The sequence below is a fragment of the Narcine bancroftii genome, chromosome 2 (assembly GCF_036971445.1).
Source record: "Narcine bancroftii isolate sNarBan1 chromosome 2, sNarBan1.hap1, whole genome shotgun sequence".
Classification (NCBI taxonomy): Eukaryota; Metazoa; Chordata; class Chondrichthyes; order Torpediniformes; family Narcinidae; genus Narcine; species Narcine bancroftii.
The window spans coordinates 313391687-313410836 of NC_091470.1; the positions used below are offsets into that span (position 1 = coordinate 313391687).

A 19150-nucleotide genomic window follows, 5' to 3' on the forward strand; every position below is an offset into this window, starting at 1 on the left:
TTTTAAAGATATTTTGTATCGTGATGCTGCTTACATTTATGCAGCCAAACTATGTGAATATTCTTACACCCTCAAGGTTCAGTTTTTTGTGGAATTTTCGAGCTTGTTTCACAGACCAGTCAGTGGCTTGCAATCACTTCTTCGTTGTCGCACCCACTCATTAAGCACTCGATCAATATCTATATTTTTTGCCCTATGCAAAGTTTTCCTTTTATTCATCGGTGTAGTCATCACTCTCACTGTAAAACTTAAACAACTGTTCTTTCTGTTTCCTCAAATCATATATGGTGGATGATCCCACACCCTAGTCTTCCATTAGATGACTCACAGATACGTCACTATCAAGCTTCCACAATAACTCCACCTTCTGCACAATAACTCCTTTTCTTCATCTCACTGCTACCAATAGGGGAGTATTCATGCCTTTGCCATGTTCATAGGCTTTACAGAGGCTTTGACTGGTAGTGTGGACTGGGATGGCGGGTGGCGATGACACTCGACAGGGAGGGGCTCTTATAAAGTAGCAATTGTGTTAATCAGCGACAGCACCGACAGGGAATTGCTCTTATAAAGTGATAATTGCACTAATTAGTGATGGCGCGCGCCATGAAGGGTCACTTATTAGGTGACGATGCCACAAATTCTCAACGCGGAATGCGACAGGATACACGGAAGTTAAGCAAGGGTTGCGTCAGTGCCAAACTCCATCTTTGATGAACAGGTGTCATCTACTGAAAAAAGTGCCGGTTTTTGGGGGTTGCTGATTTTCGGAATACCAGATAAAAAAATTAGGCACCTGTATTACATGACAATATTGGAACCATTACCTTTACCGAGTGTTCTTCAGTGCAATGTTATTGTAAGTTCTTGTTTAAATTTTAACTGTAATAAATTTGCAGATCTCCTACGAAGACTTTCCAAGTCTCAAAATACTGTTTTCTGTGGAAGAATTCAGCTGTTCCTGGCAAGATTGTTTCCCTTATCAGAAAAGTCAGGTAAAAAATTTGAACTGCATGAAAAGTATTTTCTTTTTGTGTTTATGAAGCTTTGTAGTGACTACAATAAAATAGAATTATTTCAGTTAGTTGTCTGCAGGGAAAAATTGTAAATAATACTCATTGGGATTAAGTGTCATTAAAACATCTCCCAACAAAATTCCACTTTTAGTTTTCATAACCATATCTTTGCAGTGTGGTTATGGTTTAATCTGAATGTTCTGAGAGTTCCCAGCACTTAACTGGTTGAGAGGAATTTGAGCCGAAGAAGGCAAATGGGACGAGCCTCAGAAAACAACTTGGTTGGTATGGCTAAGTTGGGTTGATGGGCCTGTTTCCGTGCTGTAAAATACTACAACTCTCATTTTTTACTACAGTGCATCACCCTTTTTTTCTGCCTGCTGCTTTATTTTTGATTCTACAATTCCCATGAAATTTCATGTCAGAAGCATGCAATATTTGTTCCAGTCGTCGCTAATTATTATATTCGCTCTCTTGAAATTTTTACAGCAGACAAAAAGACGTCTCAAAAAAAAGCAAATTGCTTTTCCTATTTCAAAGTTCAAGTCCAATACTTCTTACCATAAGATCTGAAGGAAGATTGTTTTAATTCTTTTGTCCCTTTCCACTCCTAACCAACCAATTCGCTGAATTTGGCTCATCAGTGAGGGGAAATAAAATTAGCATTTCAAAGAACCAGCCAGGAGTTTTCACAGCTGAACTGAAGTAGTTTATTGGTGAATAATTCTTGGTTTTTTATTTCAGGACTCAATCTGCAAAGCCAGTTTAACCTGGAAAATGTCACCGTGTTTAATACCAATGAACAAGAGAGTACTCTTGGGCAAAAGGTGATTGTTATCTCAGATGAAGCTATATTCAATCAGAGTAAACTGACATGCAATAAGTATTTTTAATATCTTTGCTATATTTTGAGAATTTCCAGCACACAGAAGATAGAGAAGATGGAATGGAAGTTGAAGAAGGAGAGACAGGTGACGAAGAACCTCCTACAACTTGGTACAAATACCTTAACTTTTTTATTAACTCCGAGTGGTACAGAAACATACCAGGGTCTTTTTTTTTGAACCATGCATATTTAAAATTATTTTGTGAATACTGACGAACGTGAAGAAAGAATTTATCTGTCTGCATCTGTTTTTTGTATGTACTTATCCAGTGTTCCCATAAAAATATCTTCAACTACTTGTGTCATCAAGTTCCATGTCCTGACCATTTTACTATTAATGGGCATCATATCTGAAGTCATCTTTTGAATCTTTTGTTTACCAATAAAAATAGCCACACTTGATTCATTGTTTCCTGATTCTTGTAAATTCTCAGTCTGGTATAATCCTTAAGTCCAGTGCCTGTGGATCCTTTTCATTACCTTACCAGAAACATGCTGTTAATTTCAGCTGTGGCATATTCAGGATTTAACTTGTTTTAAATATAAACTTTTTTTAAAATGAACAAAAATAAAGTAGAAATAGAAAGATATTTATTTTAAACACTCCCCTGTGATGAAGCAATTATGTTCTAATTATCTTAGTGCATGTTCCTTTGTAATTCAACTGCATGCCAAATTTTACTTTTGGGAAATGTTTGCAGGGGAAAACCTGCTGAAATCTAAGGATATGATAAAAGCATCGTCTATTGCTCGTTAGGTTTGGAAAATGATTTTTAAATGAGTACTTGTGAACAAAGCCTTTCTGTCTGTTCGAGCACAGGTCATCATCTTCACTTTTGTTCTTGATATTTTTGCATTGTTTAGAAGTTCATTTCAAATCATTTTTTTGCCTGCCAGTTGAATAAAGTGAATGAGTATTTTTCACGACTTTAAAGGGTTGCATGACCTATATATCATTCTGATTTTATTACAACTATTTTCAACATTAATTTCTTAAATTTGAAATAGCTCTGTGCCCATTGATTACAACCTATATCGGAAATTTTGGTCACTCCAAGACTTTTTCAGAAATCCACTGCAGTGTTATGAGAAAATATCTTGGAAAACATTTTTGAAGGTAAGCTTTACTTTTACATGAATTCATTTTATCTTCTAAAAGTTCTTTCGTTGCGCTTGCACTTTTTTGAAAAATTGGTTTACATCAAGGGACAATGCTTAAGCATTTTCAATCTGAAAGGAAGAGAGGGTGGGTTGTTAGAAACTCAAAAGGAGAACAAACAGGCCAAAAGTTTTAAGCTACATGAGAGCATGCAGAGTATTTAAAAAATATATATAGTAAAACCCCAGTTATGCAAAATTCAAGCAACCAGCAAACAAATCGTGGAAAATAAATGGTAAAAAATACGAAAATTTAAAATTGGCATGCCTCACTGTTAGTTCGTCAATCGTGCCACACATAATCTCAAGCAATAGGAAAATTCACTTATCCAACATCTATCAATCCCCATAGGTGCCAGATACCAGGGCTTTTATTGCAAAAAGAAAACACTTTCAATTTGGATAAGAAATTCATTATAAAAATATCTTAAGGCTAAAATAACAAACAAGCAATTGAGACCCTTTGGTTTTAACTTCAGGATACTTTGTATTCACCTGAACGTCAGTGGGAACTTAGGTCACTCTGCAGCTGAAGGTTTCAATTATGGATTTAAGAAGATGGTCACCCCAGAGGAAGAGTTCAAAATCATAATCGAGTGTCTATCCGAAAGTGCAGGAATCTTAGACTGTGTACCACTTTCAAACCATTTGCATTCAAGATTAGTTGAGGTGACACCACAAAGGAGTTAAGAGAAAGTACCAGAGGGAACTGAAGAAATGTAATAGGCATGGTATATTTTCAATGAAGAGCTCTGAGATTCATTTCTGTAATTGTTTTTGAAATTCCTTTTTTAAATGTTCCTGATTTTTATGGTAAAGAATGCATTTGAGAGTGTGCAGAGGGACCAGCAACGTAAGAAGGAAAAGATTTGGTTCCACATGCAAGGTTTCAGAAGCAAAAAAGAAAGTTAAAGTGTTGACTTGAAAGCAAAAGATGAGGACCTTGAAATTAGTGTCTAAATTACTCCATATATAGTGTGCTTGTGGGGATAAAATTATGAGAATTGGGCAAAGTAATTCATGGTAAGAATTGTCTAGGTTGTAGGACAAGTTATGGGACAGAAGAACCTGTTTAAGGTTTGGGAAAATCAAGCTTATGGAATTCACTAGTGGATTTAAGGTGGATGCAGGTGATGTTTAACTCCTTGTTTGTGAGGTTTGCACAAGAAAAATGAGAGCAGGAGTAGGATATCTGGCCAGTAGAGCTTGATGCACTATTTAGTAGGATCAATGCTGATCAGGCTGTGGACTCTGCTCCACTTACCTGCCTTTTCCCCTACAGTACATAAATTGATTTACCATGTCTTAAATAACAGTCTCACATAGTCCCTTATCATATTCAATTAACACCTCTTGTTGGTCTGGATTCTCCCCCCATTGTTTGAATTCTGAGACCTTCTGATATATCCTGCTTCTGCCTTTTCTGATTGTTCCTTGAAGGCCTCAGGCCCGAAACATCGGCAATATATATTTGTCTCCTTTAAGTGCTGAAAAGATCGGCTGAGTTCCTCCATCACTTCGGTATATTTACTGCAATCTGCAGCTTATCGTGTTGCACTCAGGGGACAACTTTACCTAAGGCCCACTGGTTTGTTCTTTAGTGATAGCAATTATGTTGAGCATCTGACCTCTTATCACATCCTTAACATTACTCATTGGCCTGTTCGACAGGTCTTTCACTGGAGACAAAGTTGTTGTTTAAGGCCTCAGCCATTTCTGTATTAATTCCCCCTTCTCATCTTCCCGGGATCTAAGTTTTCCTTTGCTCTCTTTTTATATTTTGTGCTAGTTTACTTTTATTATCTCTCTTTATTGTTTGCTTAGTTGGGAAGAATCCAAAGGAAGTAACATGTCCCTTCTCTTCTGAACTATTTCCATTCTTTCCCCTTTCTGCTCCCCTTTCTCTTGGTTCACATCAAAGACATTAGAATACGTCATGAAGAGAAAAGATCTGAGCACTTATCACAGTCTTCTAATCGATGGAACATCGTACACCAGTACCCTCTACCTTCTATTGCCAAGTCTCTTTTAAATATCTTGATTTAAGAGTTGATCAGAGGACATATTAAGGTTGATGTAAACCAAAAATACAAGCTATTAAATTGTAAGAACTAAACATTCTTCAGTAATTATTTAATTGTGATAATCAAGAACTATATCTCACTCATTAAGCATTGTTTCAGCACACAGCCCATGTTAACAATAGGAGAGTAGAGGTCTCTTTTTATACTTGTACAGTATTGAAATTGTCTTTCAATCCAATATCTCTCCCATAACGTATTTTACAGCATTCAGATGAAGTGTTAGAGGTTTTCAGAAGCTACAAGCTGGATGATATGCAAGCTTCAAAGAAGAAGCAAGAAGAATTAAAACCACCTGGGGAGGAACACGTTTACTTTGCTAAATTCTTGACCAGCGAGAAGGTATATTTTTTTGTTTTGGTGAGATTCCAGGGTCTATTTGGCATTACCTTACTATTGTAACACATAGAGCAGGGGTGGGCAACCTTTTTTTAAAAAAAAATTCACATTCCGCCAGAAATATTCTCTATGCCATAAGTATTCTGTGATTGGTAAGAGGTTGCTTAATGTGACCCAATTGTTATTGAAATATTTCACTTGAGAAAAATTGTCATTGGCCCATTTCCTTTGGCATTAAGAAACCGTGCACATAACGTCAATTAGGTATGATTAAAAACTGTGGTTTTCAAACCTTTTTCTTTCCACCCACTTATCACCTCACAATACCTCACAAATCACAGAGCACTTATGGCATAGGGATTGCTTAAGATCGAATATGAGATTTTTTTTTAAAAAGGGTTGCCCACCCCTGATGTAGACAAAACAACTGGATGTACTGCAAAATATGAACATTACAAACTTCAGTGTACAGAGTTCAAACCTTCACCTAGCTCAAAAACTGAAGATTTCTTGAATCACTACAAATGTCTCTTGTTTCTGATTCAACTTTCATCTCCAATTAGTGTTTTACTGAGAATATAGATAAAATTAATATGAAAATTTGCTCAAATTTGGTCACTTCCAAATACTTGTTAATAATATGGCCAAGAAAATTTAATTAACAGATAGGAAATAAAATGTGGTTATTCAATGCATTTCACTTGTCCCAGTTCTGGTTTAATTTTAAATTTTAGAAGGAATCTAGTTTTTGTTTTAATTCTTTTTTTTCAAAGCAATGAGATAAAGTAAATCATCTGACTCCCAGTTGTCCTAATTGGGAATAGAATAGATTTTGCAGTCCATGAATAAATATTTAACATACCATTATGAGGTTCTAGATACATTCTTAAATAAAGAATGTTTGGTTAAAATCGTTAGAGATACAACAAAGAATAATGTTTCATGTCAAGTGCCTTAAAAGTACAAGTTTTTCAGTTCTGCTTTGCTATTTTACCACAGATCAAAATGTTTTTTATTAATTTTATTAATGACAACAGAGCATTTAAGTAAGTATATACCAGATGTCTTCAATCTACTTAAAACTTTGAGAGCAACCCATACCCAAATCACCGATATTTTCCAAACTCACTTCATGGGCTTCTGAAATGCAATGAAATAATCCCAATTCCTGTTTCCATGTTTGAGTTCATACAAATTCACCTGACTTCAATTTCTGACTTTTTTATTTCTCTTCTAGCTGATGGACCTACAACTGAATGACAGCAACTTTAGACGGCATATCCTTTTACAATATTTGATATTGTTTCAGTACCTGAAGGGCCAAGTTAAATTTAAAAGGTAATCTTGTGAATGAATTTGCTTTGTATAGTTTTAACATCTTCAAATAATACTATCCCATTTTATTGTATCATTAAGTGAAATGTCAGAGTTGAAAATGCTTCCAGGTTCTTGAGATCAAGCATAAAACAAGAAAATAACGTAAAGATCAGCCAGCCCTCGATAATATTTGAGGTGAAATGCAAGGGAAGCAGAAAGGCTAAAGATGAAAATCAGTATATTGGAGAATTTTTTTTTTTTTTTTTTAAGTACAAAAGATGATGTAGTTGTAAGCATATCTGAAATTGTGTTTTTTTTTCAGTGGAAGTCATTGAAAACAACTTCATGATAATCAAAATGAGTTTATTGTCCAATACATTTTGCAATGTACATGTGCACCTAAATTCTTGCTGCAAACGAACACAATCCTTTTTTTAAAAAAAAAAACACAATTGTACAGGTATCCTTAATTGAATTAAAAAGAGAAAGAAATACAAAAAAAGTTAGATAATAAATATTCACAGTTATCCAAGTGCAAAGGTGACTGAGCAATAACGCATTGCTCCTTTTGTGGAGCAGTAGCTGATTGGGGTAACTGGATTAATTCAGTAAATTCATGAAGAAGTTCAAACGCTTGAGTTATTGGAAAGAAATTGTTTTTGAGCCCAGAGGCGGGTCTTCAGGATTCTGTACCTTCTCCTCAAAGGTATTGGTGAGAACAGGTTGTGACCATGGTTGTAGGGATCCTTTATGATGATGGCTGTCTTGAAGAAGCTCCTCACAAATATGCTTTCACTGAATTGGAGGTCAGAGTGATGAAATGGGCTGTGTTTGTTAGCTTCTGGAGCCATCTGAACTCCTGGACAGATGAATTTCCAAACCAGGTTGTGATGCGAACAAGCCGTATGCTTATCACAGTGCACCTCAGAGGTTTGATACAGTATTCAATAACATACCAAATCTCATCAGACTTCTTGCAATGTAGAGGGAATGGTATGGCTTCTTCTTGATTGCCTTGATATACTAGCTCCAGGAGAGGTTTTTTGAAATATGGAATTTCTTTCCATGAAAACTAGTCTTGTGTAATTTCCCTACTGACTAAATGTTCTTTGTTCTTTTTTCATCAATTAATCTTTGCCAATTATCTCAGCCTTCTCACTGTAGTTGATCAGCTGACACAGAGCCACAGACATTAGTGCACTTTTGCTAAATAATGGTCAAGATGGGAAACCTGCCTATTTTTCTTTTAATGATCTAATGGTATTCCTCAGCTTATTTTATCACATTCAACATTGATGCTTGAAGCTACAGAATGGAAACATGCCTTTCAGCTGACCATCAACTATCCATTTACACTAATGCCTCACAATCTATTTAAAAAAAAATCTCTGTACATTCCCACTCACCAACACACAAGGAGTCCTTTACATAGAAAAATTAGCCTACCAACATGCACAATTTTAGGATGTGGGAGTACACTAGAATAGCCATGGATAATGGATAATGTTGAAACTCCACATAGTTATTCTGTGTAGAATTTATTCAGTTTCCTAATGTAATCATCTGAGCTGTAGAACAAGCTCAGTTAACAATCCACTTTCTCATCTGGAAGTCTGTCAGGAAAGCTTGAGGGACTCCCCGATGTACCTTTCTTTTCCACAAAAAGTGCTGGAAAAGCTCATTATTTATGTAGCAAAAATATGTAACCAACATTTCAGGCCTGAGCCCTTCGTCAAGGTATGATCAAAAAGCAGCAGGCGCCTGAATAAAAGGTGGGGGGGGGGGGGGTGGGAGGAAGCACAGGGCCACAGGCAAGAGGTCATGGGTGAATATGGGTGGAGGGCAGAAGAGAGAAAAGAGGTGGTCCTCCAACTTGCAGTCAACCTCAGGTTGGCACTGTCTGAACCCCAACCAACAGGGTGATCAACCTATTTCTCCCTTTTTGCTGTTTGTACCCCTCGTCTGTTTCATTTCAATGTGCATTAATATCTATATTTTGTGTAATATCCCTCCAATTTGAGCAAGGAATCTCTGGAACTCTATTTAAAAAAAACTGCAGAGGCTCTGTTGATAAGTGTATTTGAGACAGATCTATTGTTTCACATATTAAGGGTAAGAGATTATGGTGGCATGAGAGATTGCAGATGCTGGAATCTGGAGCAGAAAACAATCTGGAGGAAGACAGCAAGTCAAGCAGGCAGCAGTGGGAGAAAAAGATTTTTCAAGTCTAAGAGCAAAATGCCTTTCTCCCAGCTTGTCACTGCAGCATCTACTCTCAAGATGCCTTCCATTCCAGAACATCTGAATCGTTCTTTTTCAGGGAACATGGCTTCCCCTCTACTGTGATCAAGAGAGACATCTCCCACGCTTCCTCCATATCCTGAAGTCTTCTCTCAGCACCGTCCTCCCTCCAAACAAAACAGGGATAATATTCCACTTGCCCTCACCTTTCAACCCACCAGCCTCCACATTCTGCACACTATTCAATGTCATTTTCTCTAGTCTTGATGAAAATTTCCGACCTGAAACGTTGAGGATTCCTCTTATTTCTCAGGTGTTGCTGCAGAGCTCCAGCAGACTTCTTTTTGCGGGAAAACAATGCCGAATATGCAGCACAGTGGCATTGGGGTAGAAGATTGCCAGTCATCTTTTTATCAAACATGAGTAAATAATACATGAGGAGGATAGAAAACAATCAAATCGTAAAAACAGAAACATCAATGCATAACAACGTATAACATTATAATATATTGAACAATATTATCTCTTTCTCCTCAATTTGGAATATTCAACAAAGGGGAAAAAAGAAAAGTTGTTATTAAAACCCCATCTAACTTACTAAAATAAACACAAAAACAGCAACAACAAATGGCTGGGCCCTAAACTGAGAGTTCACTACAAGAGATCAATGCAAACTATTTTGCATTGTCCTTCCAATTAAAAAAAAGCAAATCTAAAATAGTCTGGAAGGTAAAGTCAAAATACAAATTAACTCATACAAAAATAATTTATAAAAAGCTGCCAAGTCTCTTCAACCTTAATAGAGGTATCAAAAGTGCAGCTCCTAATTTTTTTAAAATCTGAAACATGATATAAACTTGAGAGAACCACTGCATCAAAGTTGGTGAATTAGGATCTTTCTATTTAAATAAAATGGCTCTTCTGGCCAACAGTGTAGTAAAGGCTAAAACCCGATGTGCAGTAATGGGAGCTCGACCCACCTCTGGAGCTATAATTCCAAAAATAGCAGTCAATGGATTAGGTTGCAATCTAATACCCAGTATAATTGGCAAAGTCTTTAAAAAGTATCTGTCCAATACTTCTCCAAAACAGAGCAAGACAAAACATATGCATTAGTGTGGCCACTTGTGATTTACATCTATCACACACAGGACTAACATTGGGAAATATACAGGCCAATTTATCTTTTGACATATGAACCCAATGTACTAAGTCCTCTTTGAAAAGCAGAAATGGCATAAGGAACTGAGTGGCCTTCTTTCACCTCCAATTCCCTATTCAGGATTGTTGGAAAAGTGTCAGAGAATTAGTATTTATGTAATTTTAGAAGAGATGGCAGTCAGTGATTATTTATAGGATACCTTAAAAATGGTTTTCAGGGGTGTTGGTGGAGAAAAATAACTAAGCTTTATATTTCAGGAGTTGAGATAGTACGGCTCAGTTCACATAGCGGTTAGCACAATGCTGTTACAGTGCCAGTGATTGTGACCAGAGTTCGAATACCATGCTGTCTGTTAGGATTTTGTACGTTCTCCCCATGTCTGCATGGGTTTTCCTTGGAGTCTCTGGTTTCTTCCCACCCTTCAAAACGTATGGGGGTTGTAGGTCAATTGGATGTAATTTGACAGCACGGGCTAATGGGCCTATGCTGTATGTCTAAATTTAAAATATGTATTTTAAGCTTAGAGCTGTATAGCAAGGAACTCACTGTAGAACAAATGATGCCGAGTGATGTTTAATATATTTTTGTAGGGGGGACCTCAAGCAAAATGAGCATGGAACTCCCAAATAATGTTTAAACACCATTCACAACCTAGAACTTCGACAATAGACAAAAATATAAAGTGTGACGTGGTGTCATTCTTTTTCACAGCTCCTATTGTGTATTAACTGATGAACAATCTCTCTGGATTGAAGATACCACCAAAGCAGTTTATCAGGTTGGTTGAAATCAATTGAGTGTCAAATTTTCCAATAAAGTAATTAACCTTCCCAAATATAATATTTAATTTAAAACTGAACAACTTGTTTAATTGGAGGCACAAGTTTGGAGATGCTGGGATCTGGAGCAAAAGAGTACCAAGAGAAAGTCAGCGGAGTGAAGACTATGCATCAAATCTAAAATTATATTTTTTCATTTACCTTCACTTTATATGATTAAGTTATGTGGACTGATCATTAATAAATTCCCTGTACCTTCCCACTCCCACGGATTGCACCATTGGCATATCACACATTGAATCTATGATCAGGTGATTTTTCTGCTCCAGTAATTGTATCATTTGTACAAGAAGTAGCATTTTACTTTTAAATTGTTTCTTAAAGAATGTTGGTTAGGATTCAGATGTTTTCAAATGCATTAGCCTTAGCATAGAATCACACAGCACAAAATTAGAGCCTTGGGTTCACTGTGACCACACTCACCATCAAATTCCAAACTAATCCCATTTTCCAATGCACTGCCTGCAGCTTTCTCTGCTATGGCACCTTCAGTCAAATGCAAGTACCCAGATGTGAGTTCCTACCTCCACCCATGTCTTCAGGAAGTGCATTCAGGTTTTCAACCACACTCCAGGTTGGAAAAAAAAATCCTTTTCCAAATCCCTTCTTAAAAAAAACCTTTCCTGTTCAATAAATCTATGCCCATTGGATTCAGACACCTCTGTTAAGTGGAAAATGTTCTCATTATCTGTCTTTTGTATTCCCCTCCTATTTGTATCCCTCAAACAGTCCCTCATCAGCCTCTTTTCTCTGGGGAAAAAGAGCACAATCTATCTAGTCTCTCCTTGTAACTGAAATGCTCCATTCCCGACAACACACTGGCAAATCTCCTCTGCACCCTCTCCAATACAATCACATCATTCCCAATATGTAATTGCCAAATCTGTGTACACAGTATGCTAGCTGTGGCTTGACTAATTCTTCCACAATTTTCTTGCTCTTGTGTTATATGTCTCATCTAATGAAGACAAGCAATCCAAATTCTTTATTCATCATCTCACATTTTCAGTGTGAATTATGTCTGATTTATTTGCCTATCTTACAAACTCATCAGTATCATCTTTCATCTAAGACAAACTGCCTCATTAACAGCATCACCAATTTTCGTGACATCTGTGAACTTTATTGTTCACATCAAAGTCATTATTGCAATTAACAAACAGCACTGATCTTTTTGATACACCACTGATCAGTCTTCTAATTGCAAAAACAACTGTTGATTGTCACACCTACTTTTGCTCACCAATCCAATTTTGGATCCTGGGTACCAAATTGCTCTGCATTCCACAGGGTTGCATACAAGACTTGTTAAAACTCAAAATTTAATCTCATTGGTTTGACAGGATCTCCCTTAAACAAAGTCGCACTGTCTCTCCATGTGCAGTCTTCCTTGGAGCCATGAGAATTTATCCTTCAAGCCTACCGTTGCATCTGGTACCTCCTTATCAATGTAGTTTGTTTTTAGAATGACACCTTCTTAAATCTTCAACTATAGTGTCCTCCAAAGTGAATAATGATGCTAATTAGGCTATTCAGCCTTAATTTTCACAAACCAGCAGGTGGTCATAAAATTAGTGATAAACATACATATTTAAGATAATGGAATGCAAGTTTGTGCTTCTCTTAAAGGTAAATTATTAAATTTCCAAATAAGCTTCAGTTTCCCTCAGATGCACATCTGAGTTTTAATTGACAGATTATTACATTGAATCAGGACCTTTTGTGCCCTGGTCTTTTACTCATTGCCTTTTGTCAAATTCAATTAATCACTGATTTCAGTTTACAGTTATCCTCGATTTCCAACCTCTGTGAATTAAAAAAAAAATCTTCATTAAAACTACTGTACAAGTTCATGTTTTTGTAATAAAAGTACTGTATACAATTGTCCCTACTCCCGGTGTCAGCCCAAAGTGGCCCCTTCCCATTCCATGGCAGCCCGAGGTCCCCATTCTCTTAACTTATGACCAAACCCTATTACAACCAATCCTTCAAACCCCATTACAGTCGTAAGTCAGGGACTACCTGTACTTTCGTGTTGTGAATACTTCAGATTCTCTTTGGCCTCAAATATTTGTCCTCCAGTGCATTACAGTATTTGTACTATATTGACGTACCAAAATGTAATTGGGTAGGTTAGGTAGAATGTGCTTTAGAGCAGAAAGAAAAGTTTCTGTTTTGATTTGTAAATTAGAGTCTGCAAGTCCATAGGAAACTGTATATGCCATGTATAGAACGATCATCGAAACTTGACATTTTCATCTTAAAATTGGGGTCGTCCTATACGAAGAGCTTAAAATCTTCTCTTGACGACAAAGTTGCAACACCTCTGCCATCTTCCTGCTGGCTCTGATGCAACCTCGTGCATACTTATTTGCAATCTCATTGCTCCTCTGCGGGGTCCATCCACCCAGTTCGACTGCTGTCGGCTCTGCTCAAGCTTTAAACGGACTGTTACAGGAGCTGACAGTGGTTTATTTTAAAACATCCAAGTAAAATTTAAATGATAATTTGTTATTAAAATATTGTCATTTGCTTTCAACAGCATCCACTGGTAGCAGTAAGTGCCAGATTTGGGGTGTCATCTTATTCAAAGGCTAGGGCTCAAAACCAACACCGGGTGGAAATTCCTGGGTCATCTTATACAAGGGCATATACAGTATTTCTGCTAACTGCAAAGATCAGAATTATTAATAAAAATGCTCTATAAAATTTTGTTCTTATTTCTTGTGTAGTTGTTCAAAGAGACACCACCTGATGGAGAAAAGTTTTCCAGCATGGTTGAAGTAAATCAAGTTATTTTTGTTCTGTATTTCTTATTTAGAGTTTTGATACTAAGTAATCAGTTAGTGACTATTAGTGATTTCTTGCATGCTGTCCAAAGTAAATCAATAAATGGGTCAAATGCTCTAGCTAATTGTTCACTCACTACATACATTTGTTAATTTCTTGTTTTCTCTGGGTGCGTTATATTGCATGCTCCTGGTTTTACAAAGGAAAATAATCAACCAAACTCAGACTGAATGTGGCTTTTCATTCTTGAGATCTGTCTCGGATATCTGACCTTGAGGCTGTGGTGATAGATTACCTTTGATAATGATCACTAAGAATGTTTTTTGTTGATTTTATGCATGCAACTCAGGTTGAATTATTGGAAGTTACAATCTTTCAAGTCTATTTCGTATTATATATTTGCACACTAAAATTTATCTGATCTAACATCTGATTTTAAATAATCTAAGAGCACGTGTGGTCATATTGCAGCATATATTACACAGTGAAGAAAACTGGATTGCTTGGAAAAATGAAGGTTGCCCAAGTTTTGTTAAAGAAAGGTACAGTATGTTCAAATTTAATGACTTTTTTTCAATATTTGTTATCACTTTTTGTATACTACTGAAGTTATGTTGTAGAATTACTTGATAATAGAGGTAAGCAAGCATCTGGTGTGTAAATCCATTATCTTTCCTGTTAACATTCAACAAGTAAATAAATGCAATAGTCTCTGAGTAATTCTGTTATGAAGTTGTTTTAAATGGATTTCAAACAAACAATTGTGTTATGTAATTAATGAACAACTGCATCTGGATTTTTACATTTTTTAATTTAAATTTAGACATACAGCATGGTAATAGGCCATTTTGGCCCACGAGTCCGTGCTGCTCAATTTACACCCATTTAACCTACACACCCAGTACATTTCAAGCAGTGGGAGGAAACCAGAGCCCACACAGACGTGGGGAGAACGTACAAACTCCTTACAGATAGCGTGGGATTCGAACCTCAGTCCCTGTTGCTGTAAAGACGTTGTGCTAACCGATATGCCAACCGTGCTGCCTGAAGTTTGTCCATAAAATTGTACTATCCTGTACTACATCGAGAAGGATGGAGGACGAACTTAATGTGGTGTATAGTGTGCAAATTTTGTGGCTTTTTCTCGCTCCTTAACTAAAATGTATGAACACACCAAAAATCATCAGTTCAATCAAATTGGTTGTATTTGGTTTCAAAGGCCACCTGAATCCAAAATTTCAAAACCGTCAAGGAAAAGACCTGCTCCTGAAGATTTCTTTGGAAAGGGACCAAATAAGAAAGTCTTGATGGGAAAGTGAGTACATATACAATTTGAGGCAGAGTTTGGGGACAGGGTAAGCATGGGAGACCTGATTTATTGTGTAATAAACTAAGAGATATAGTTAATGATTTGCTGTGTCATTTACAACTGTTTCTAAAATATCACTAATTTTGAGAACGAGAACAATCTCCCTTGAATATTTTAATGGATCCATCAATGATTATCTTATAATGTTTAATAGAAAATTTGAAATAAATACTGTAAAATTCAGTGCAAGTCTCATCGCCTTGTGAATATTTCCATGATCTGCATCATAAAAAAAATTACGGTTAGCTTACTAGCACACCTTGTATGGTGGTTCTTCTTAATGGTGCAACTTATCCAATATATAGAAAATTGTTTTCCTTTTACAGTGTTCAAACCATCCATCCACTTTTTAATTTGTAAATGACATTGGGCTTTACTTCACATACCTAATATGTCATTATTTTCTTTGCCACAGTGAAGAGCTAACACGGCTATGGAATCTCTGCCCTGATAACATGGAGGCATGCAAGTCTGAGAGCAGGTTAGAGAAATGGTTTAACTACATCTTGTAGAGCATTTGGTCTCAGCAAAGATGGAATATGCTGGTGATAATCACTCAGCATTTGCAAAGAGAGAAATGTTGTCAACCTTTCAGAGCAATGGTCTTTCATCAAAACTAAAAGATAGAGCTGGAAATGGTCAGCAGATCACATAGCATCTGTCGAGAAAAATTGAGTCATTGTTCTAGGTGAAAAAACTAACATAAGAACTGGCTATTTTAGACACAAGAAAGTCTGGTTATCTCTTAATTTCATTATTTTAGTCCTGAGAGCTACAATGTACCCATATAGTGAATTAAGTGTCGTTGCTCATTCTGATGTTGATCGTCTTTGATAGAGTTGGAGGTAGGAACTGAACAAAGGTGTTCTGCAAAGTGATAGTCAGCAATTCCTCAGCACTTTTTCCACTTGAATGTATTACATTTATAGATCATGATGAGTTATCCTCTTCATTAGAGAAACACAGATTGTGTGACTGCTTCACAGAACACCTTGATTCAGTTCACAAAGGTAATTCTCTGCTTTTTTTTTTCTTCCCGCAGATTTGCCCAACCTGTTGTATTTGCAATATTCTCTTTTATTTCAAGGACACATAATAGAAATGTATAAAATGATGAGAGGGTGAAAATGTCAATCACTGGAGGATGCACATTTCAGGTGGTTAAAAGAGATGGGCAGGGCAGTTTTTAACAGAGTGGTGAGTGCTTGGAACAACTGCCAGGGTAGTGACTTAAGAGGCTTCTGGATAGATGTGAATAGGCAGGTAAGATAAGGACATGAATGTGCAAGCAGCAGAAATTTAGTTTAGTTTGGCACCGTGTTTGGCTTCATGAGTTGAAGAGTCTGTTCTTGTACTGTTCATTTTTTGTCCTATTTCAGATTTCCATCCTGCATCTCATGGCTCAGGATTTTTTTTCATCTTGCCCTCACTTTTCATGAGTTGAAGAATCTGTTCTTGTACTGTACATTTTTTTGTCCTATTTCATATTTCCATCCTGCATCTCATGGGTCGGGATTTTTTTCATCTTGCCCTCACTTTTCATGAGTTGAAGAGTCCGTTCCTGTACTGTATATTTCTTTGTTCTATTTCAGATTTCCATCCTGCATCTCATGGCTCAGGATTTTTTTCATCTTGCCCTTGCTTTACATTCCTGAAGACAGAGAACTATCATTAATTAGCTTTCATCGTCTTCTCTTCATCAGTATCAACATTTGTGCCACAGGAAAATTATTCTCTACCCTATCACGTACTTTGTTTCTTCTCCTCGCTGCTACCTAATATAGGCTTGTATCCTCACTTTCACAGTTCAGATAAAAATCATCCATTTAAAACATTAACTTTGTTTCTTTCTCTACAAATGCAGTCTTGCATGCTAATTCCAGCATTTTCTGTTTTTATTTCAGTTCCAATGCTTACATTCTTTTGACTCTTAGAAACAGGCCCTTCAACCCAACTTGTCTGTGCTGACCAAATTGCCTATCTAACTTAATCCTATTTGCCTGTATTTGGCCCACATCCTTCCAAGCCTTTCCTATCCACGTACCTGTCCCAGGAAGATGGAGTTGAAAGGAAAAATATATCGGCCATGATTTGAATGGTACCATTCTGCTCCTCAGTTTGATGTCCTTGAAATGTGCTTCCTCCTCTAATTCCCTTTAAACTTTTCCCCTCTCATCTTAAACCTATGCCCCCTGGTTTTACTATCCCCTACCCTTTGAAAAAGACTGACAAGCAGCCTATCTAAATCCTTCATAATTTTACAAAATTCTATAAGGTCACCTCTCTCTCTGCCTTTTTCCCTCCAGATAAGATACAGAACAACTCTGATTATCCAAAATAGGATTCTCTGAAATCCCTAGTTATCCAAACTTTTTTCAGAGCTGAACTGATTGGGGACCTCGGGCTCCTGGCAGCAATGGGACCCTTGGGCTCCTATAGCTCTGCGAGATAGCCAGAGTGAGAAACCATAAAGGGGTTGGGTTGATAAGAAAAGCTAGAGGAAAAAAATATAGGAGCAGGTAAAGAGGAAATGAAAACAGTGGAATTAGGGGTTACCTAAAATTAGAAATCTCAATGTTTTTCCTTGTTTTTATATGAATTATGTCTCAATGGGCCCCTAACCCCAACCATGTAATTTTAGCTTGATCTTAATAAAGACTTTAGACTTAACATTGACTATTTCTACCCAGGAGTGCTGCCTGACCTGCTGAGTTCCTCCAACAATTCTTTGCTTGTGATTAGTCTCTTCTGGTTTTACTGTCATTTGTAATGCACTGAAAAAAGTATGTTTGTATTTATACCAAAGGTATTTGTGACCATTTCTCCAGCTGACATTATGATATACACAGGAGACTTCTGATGAAGAAATCCGGGCCTAAAAGGCGAGCTGCTGGGGGAACTTGGCAGATGAAGCAGCAAACTTGCACCTTATTATGGTCTGAACTTTAGCGTGGTGCAATTTGTGTCGATAGAAATGTTTCTAATAATTCAAAGCTTGTGATTTCAGAGAGTTTATGCCAAGTTTAGAAGAGTTTTTTGAAGAAGCTATTGAACAAGCCGATCCAGAAAGCATGGTCGAAGAAGAATATAAGTAAGTTATATTTCACAAACTTAAAGATATAATTCTGCTGACTACTTGGAAAAATATGATGATCAGAAATATGTACATGTACCAATACAGTATTTTAATGTAATTACACAGGGTGGTGAATAATTCCAATTATGGCTGGAGGGCTTTGAGGCTGCTAGCTCGAAGAAGTCCACATTTTTTCCAGCCCACTAATCAGCAATTCAAGAGCTTACCTGAGTACCTAGACAATATGGTTATCAAATTGGCTAAGGAATTACCTGTGAGTATGTCTGCTTCATAATCATAATTGAATTATCCACTACAAGTATATATTGCTTTTCTACATATATGAACAAGACATAAAAATAACACTGATTTCTCAAACCATCAAATCTATCAGTAATACAACGCTGAGGAACAGCATCTCCAAATATTTGCTACTGCCTCCATCAGTATGTCTGGAACCAAAGTTAGAAAAAAAATTGAAGAAGCTGACAAATGTTGCGACTATTTGGTCCAGAGCAGTTTTTGAAGAAAAAGATGACTTTGACGTAATGCTTTTAAAAGCTCCTCACAAAGTATTTGGAGACTGAAAGCAGGAGGACTTGGATTGATTCAAAGGGATCAACACAAAAATGTACCAGGAAATGTTCATGTGTTTGCCAGGATGGCTAGATATTGTGCAGAATAGAAAGAATTGAAACCAGATGCAAGTCTAAAATGGAGGTGAATAAGGCTGATGAGGTCAAGAGTACAGGATATGGAATCCTTAGGAATGAGGGATGTGAGAAAATGAGTGGTGGTGACGTGTTCTTGTATTCCATTTGTTTATCAAATAACTTCTTAGTTGTGTATGAAGTACAAAATTTACGACAGACAAGG

The 19150-nt window shown here is 36.8% G+C and overlaps 1 protein-coding gene across 5 annotated transcripts in view; it reads left to right on the forward strand.

Annotated features, from left to right (window-relative positions):
* The window catches only part of thoc1 (THO complex 1), a 57858-nt gene that overhangs the window by 25252 nt on the left and 13456 nt on the right, over positions 1 to 19150 (forward strand). For 4 of the 5 annotated variants that reach the window (XM_069921692.1, XM_069921694.1, XM_069921695.1 and 1 more), the window contains 13 exons: positions 900 to 995; positions 1761 to 1843; positions 1930 to 2012; positions 2911 to 3019; positions 5349 to 5483; positions 6718 to 6818; positions 10912 to 10978; positions 13772 to 13822; positions 14301 to 14371; positions 15049 to 15144; positions 15614 to 15679; positions 18206 to 18289; positions 18401 to 18548. In XM_069921692.1, the coding sequence (XP_069777793.1) occupies positions 900 to 995; positions 1761 to 1843; positions 1930 to 2012; positions 2911 to 3019; positions 5349 to 5483; positions 6718 to 6818; positions 10912 to 10978; positions 13772 to 13822; positions 14301 to 14371; positions 15049 to 15144; positions 15614 to 15679; positions 18206 to 18289; positions 18401 to 18548 (1190 nt within the window). The remainder of the gene's footprint in view (positions 1 to 899; positions 996 to 1760; positions 1844 to 1929; positions 2013 to 2910; positions 3020 to 5348; positions 5484 to 6717; positions 6819 to 10911; positions 10979 to 13771; positions 13823 to 14300; positions 14372 to 15048; positions 15145 to 15613; positions 15680 to 18205; positions 18290 to 18400; positions 18549 to 19150) is intronic. The other variant, XM_069921693.1, reaches the window with a different exon arrangement.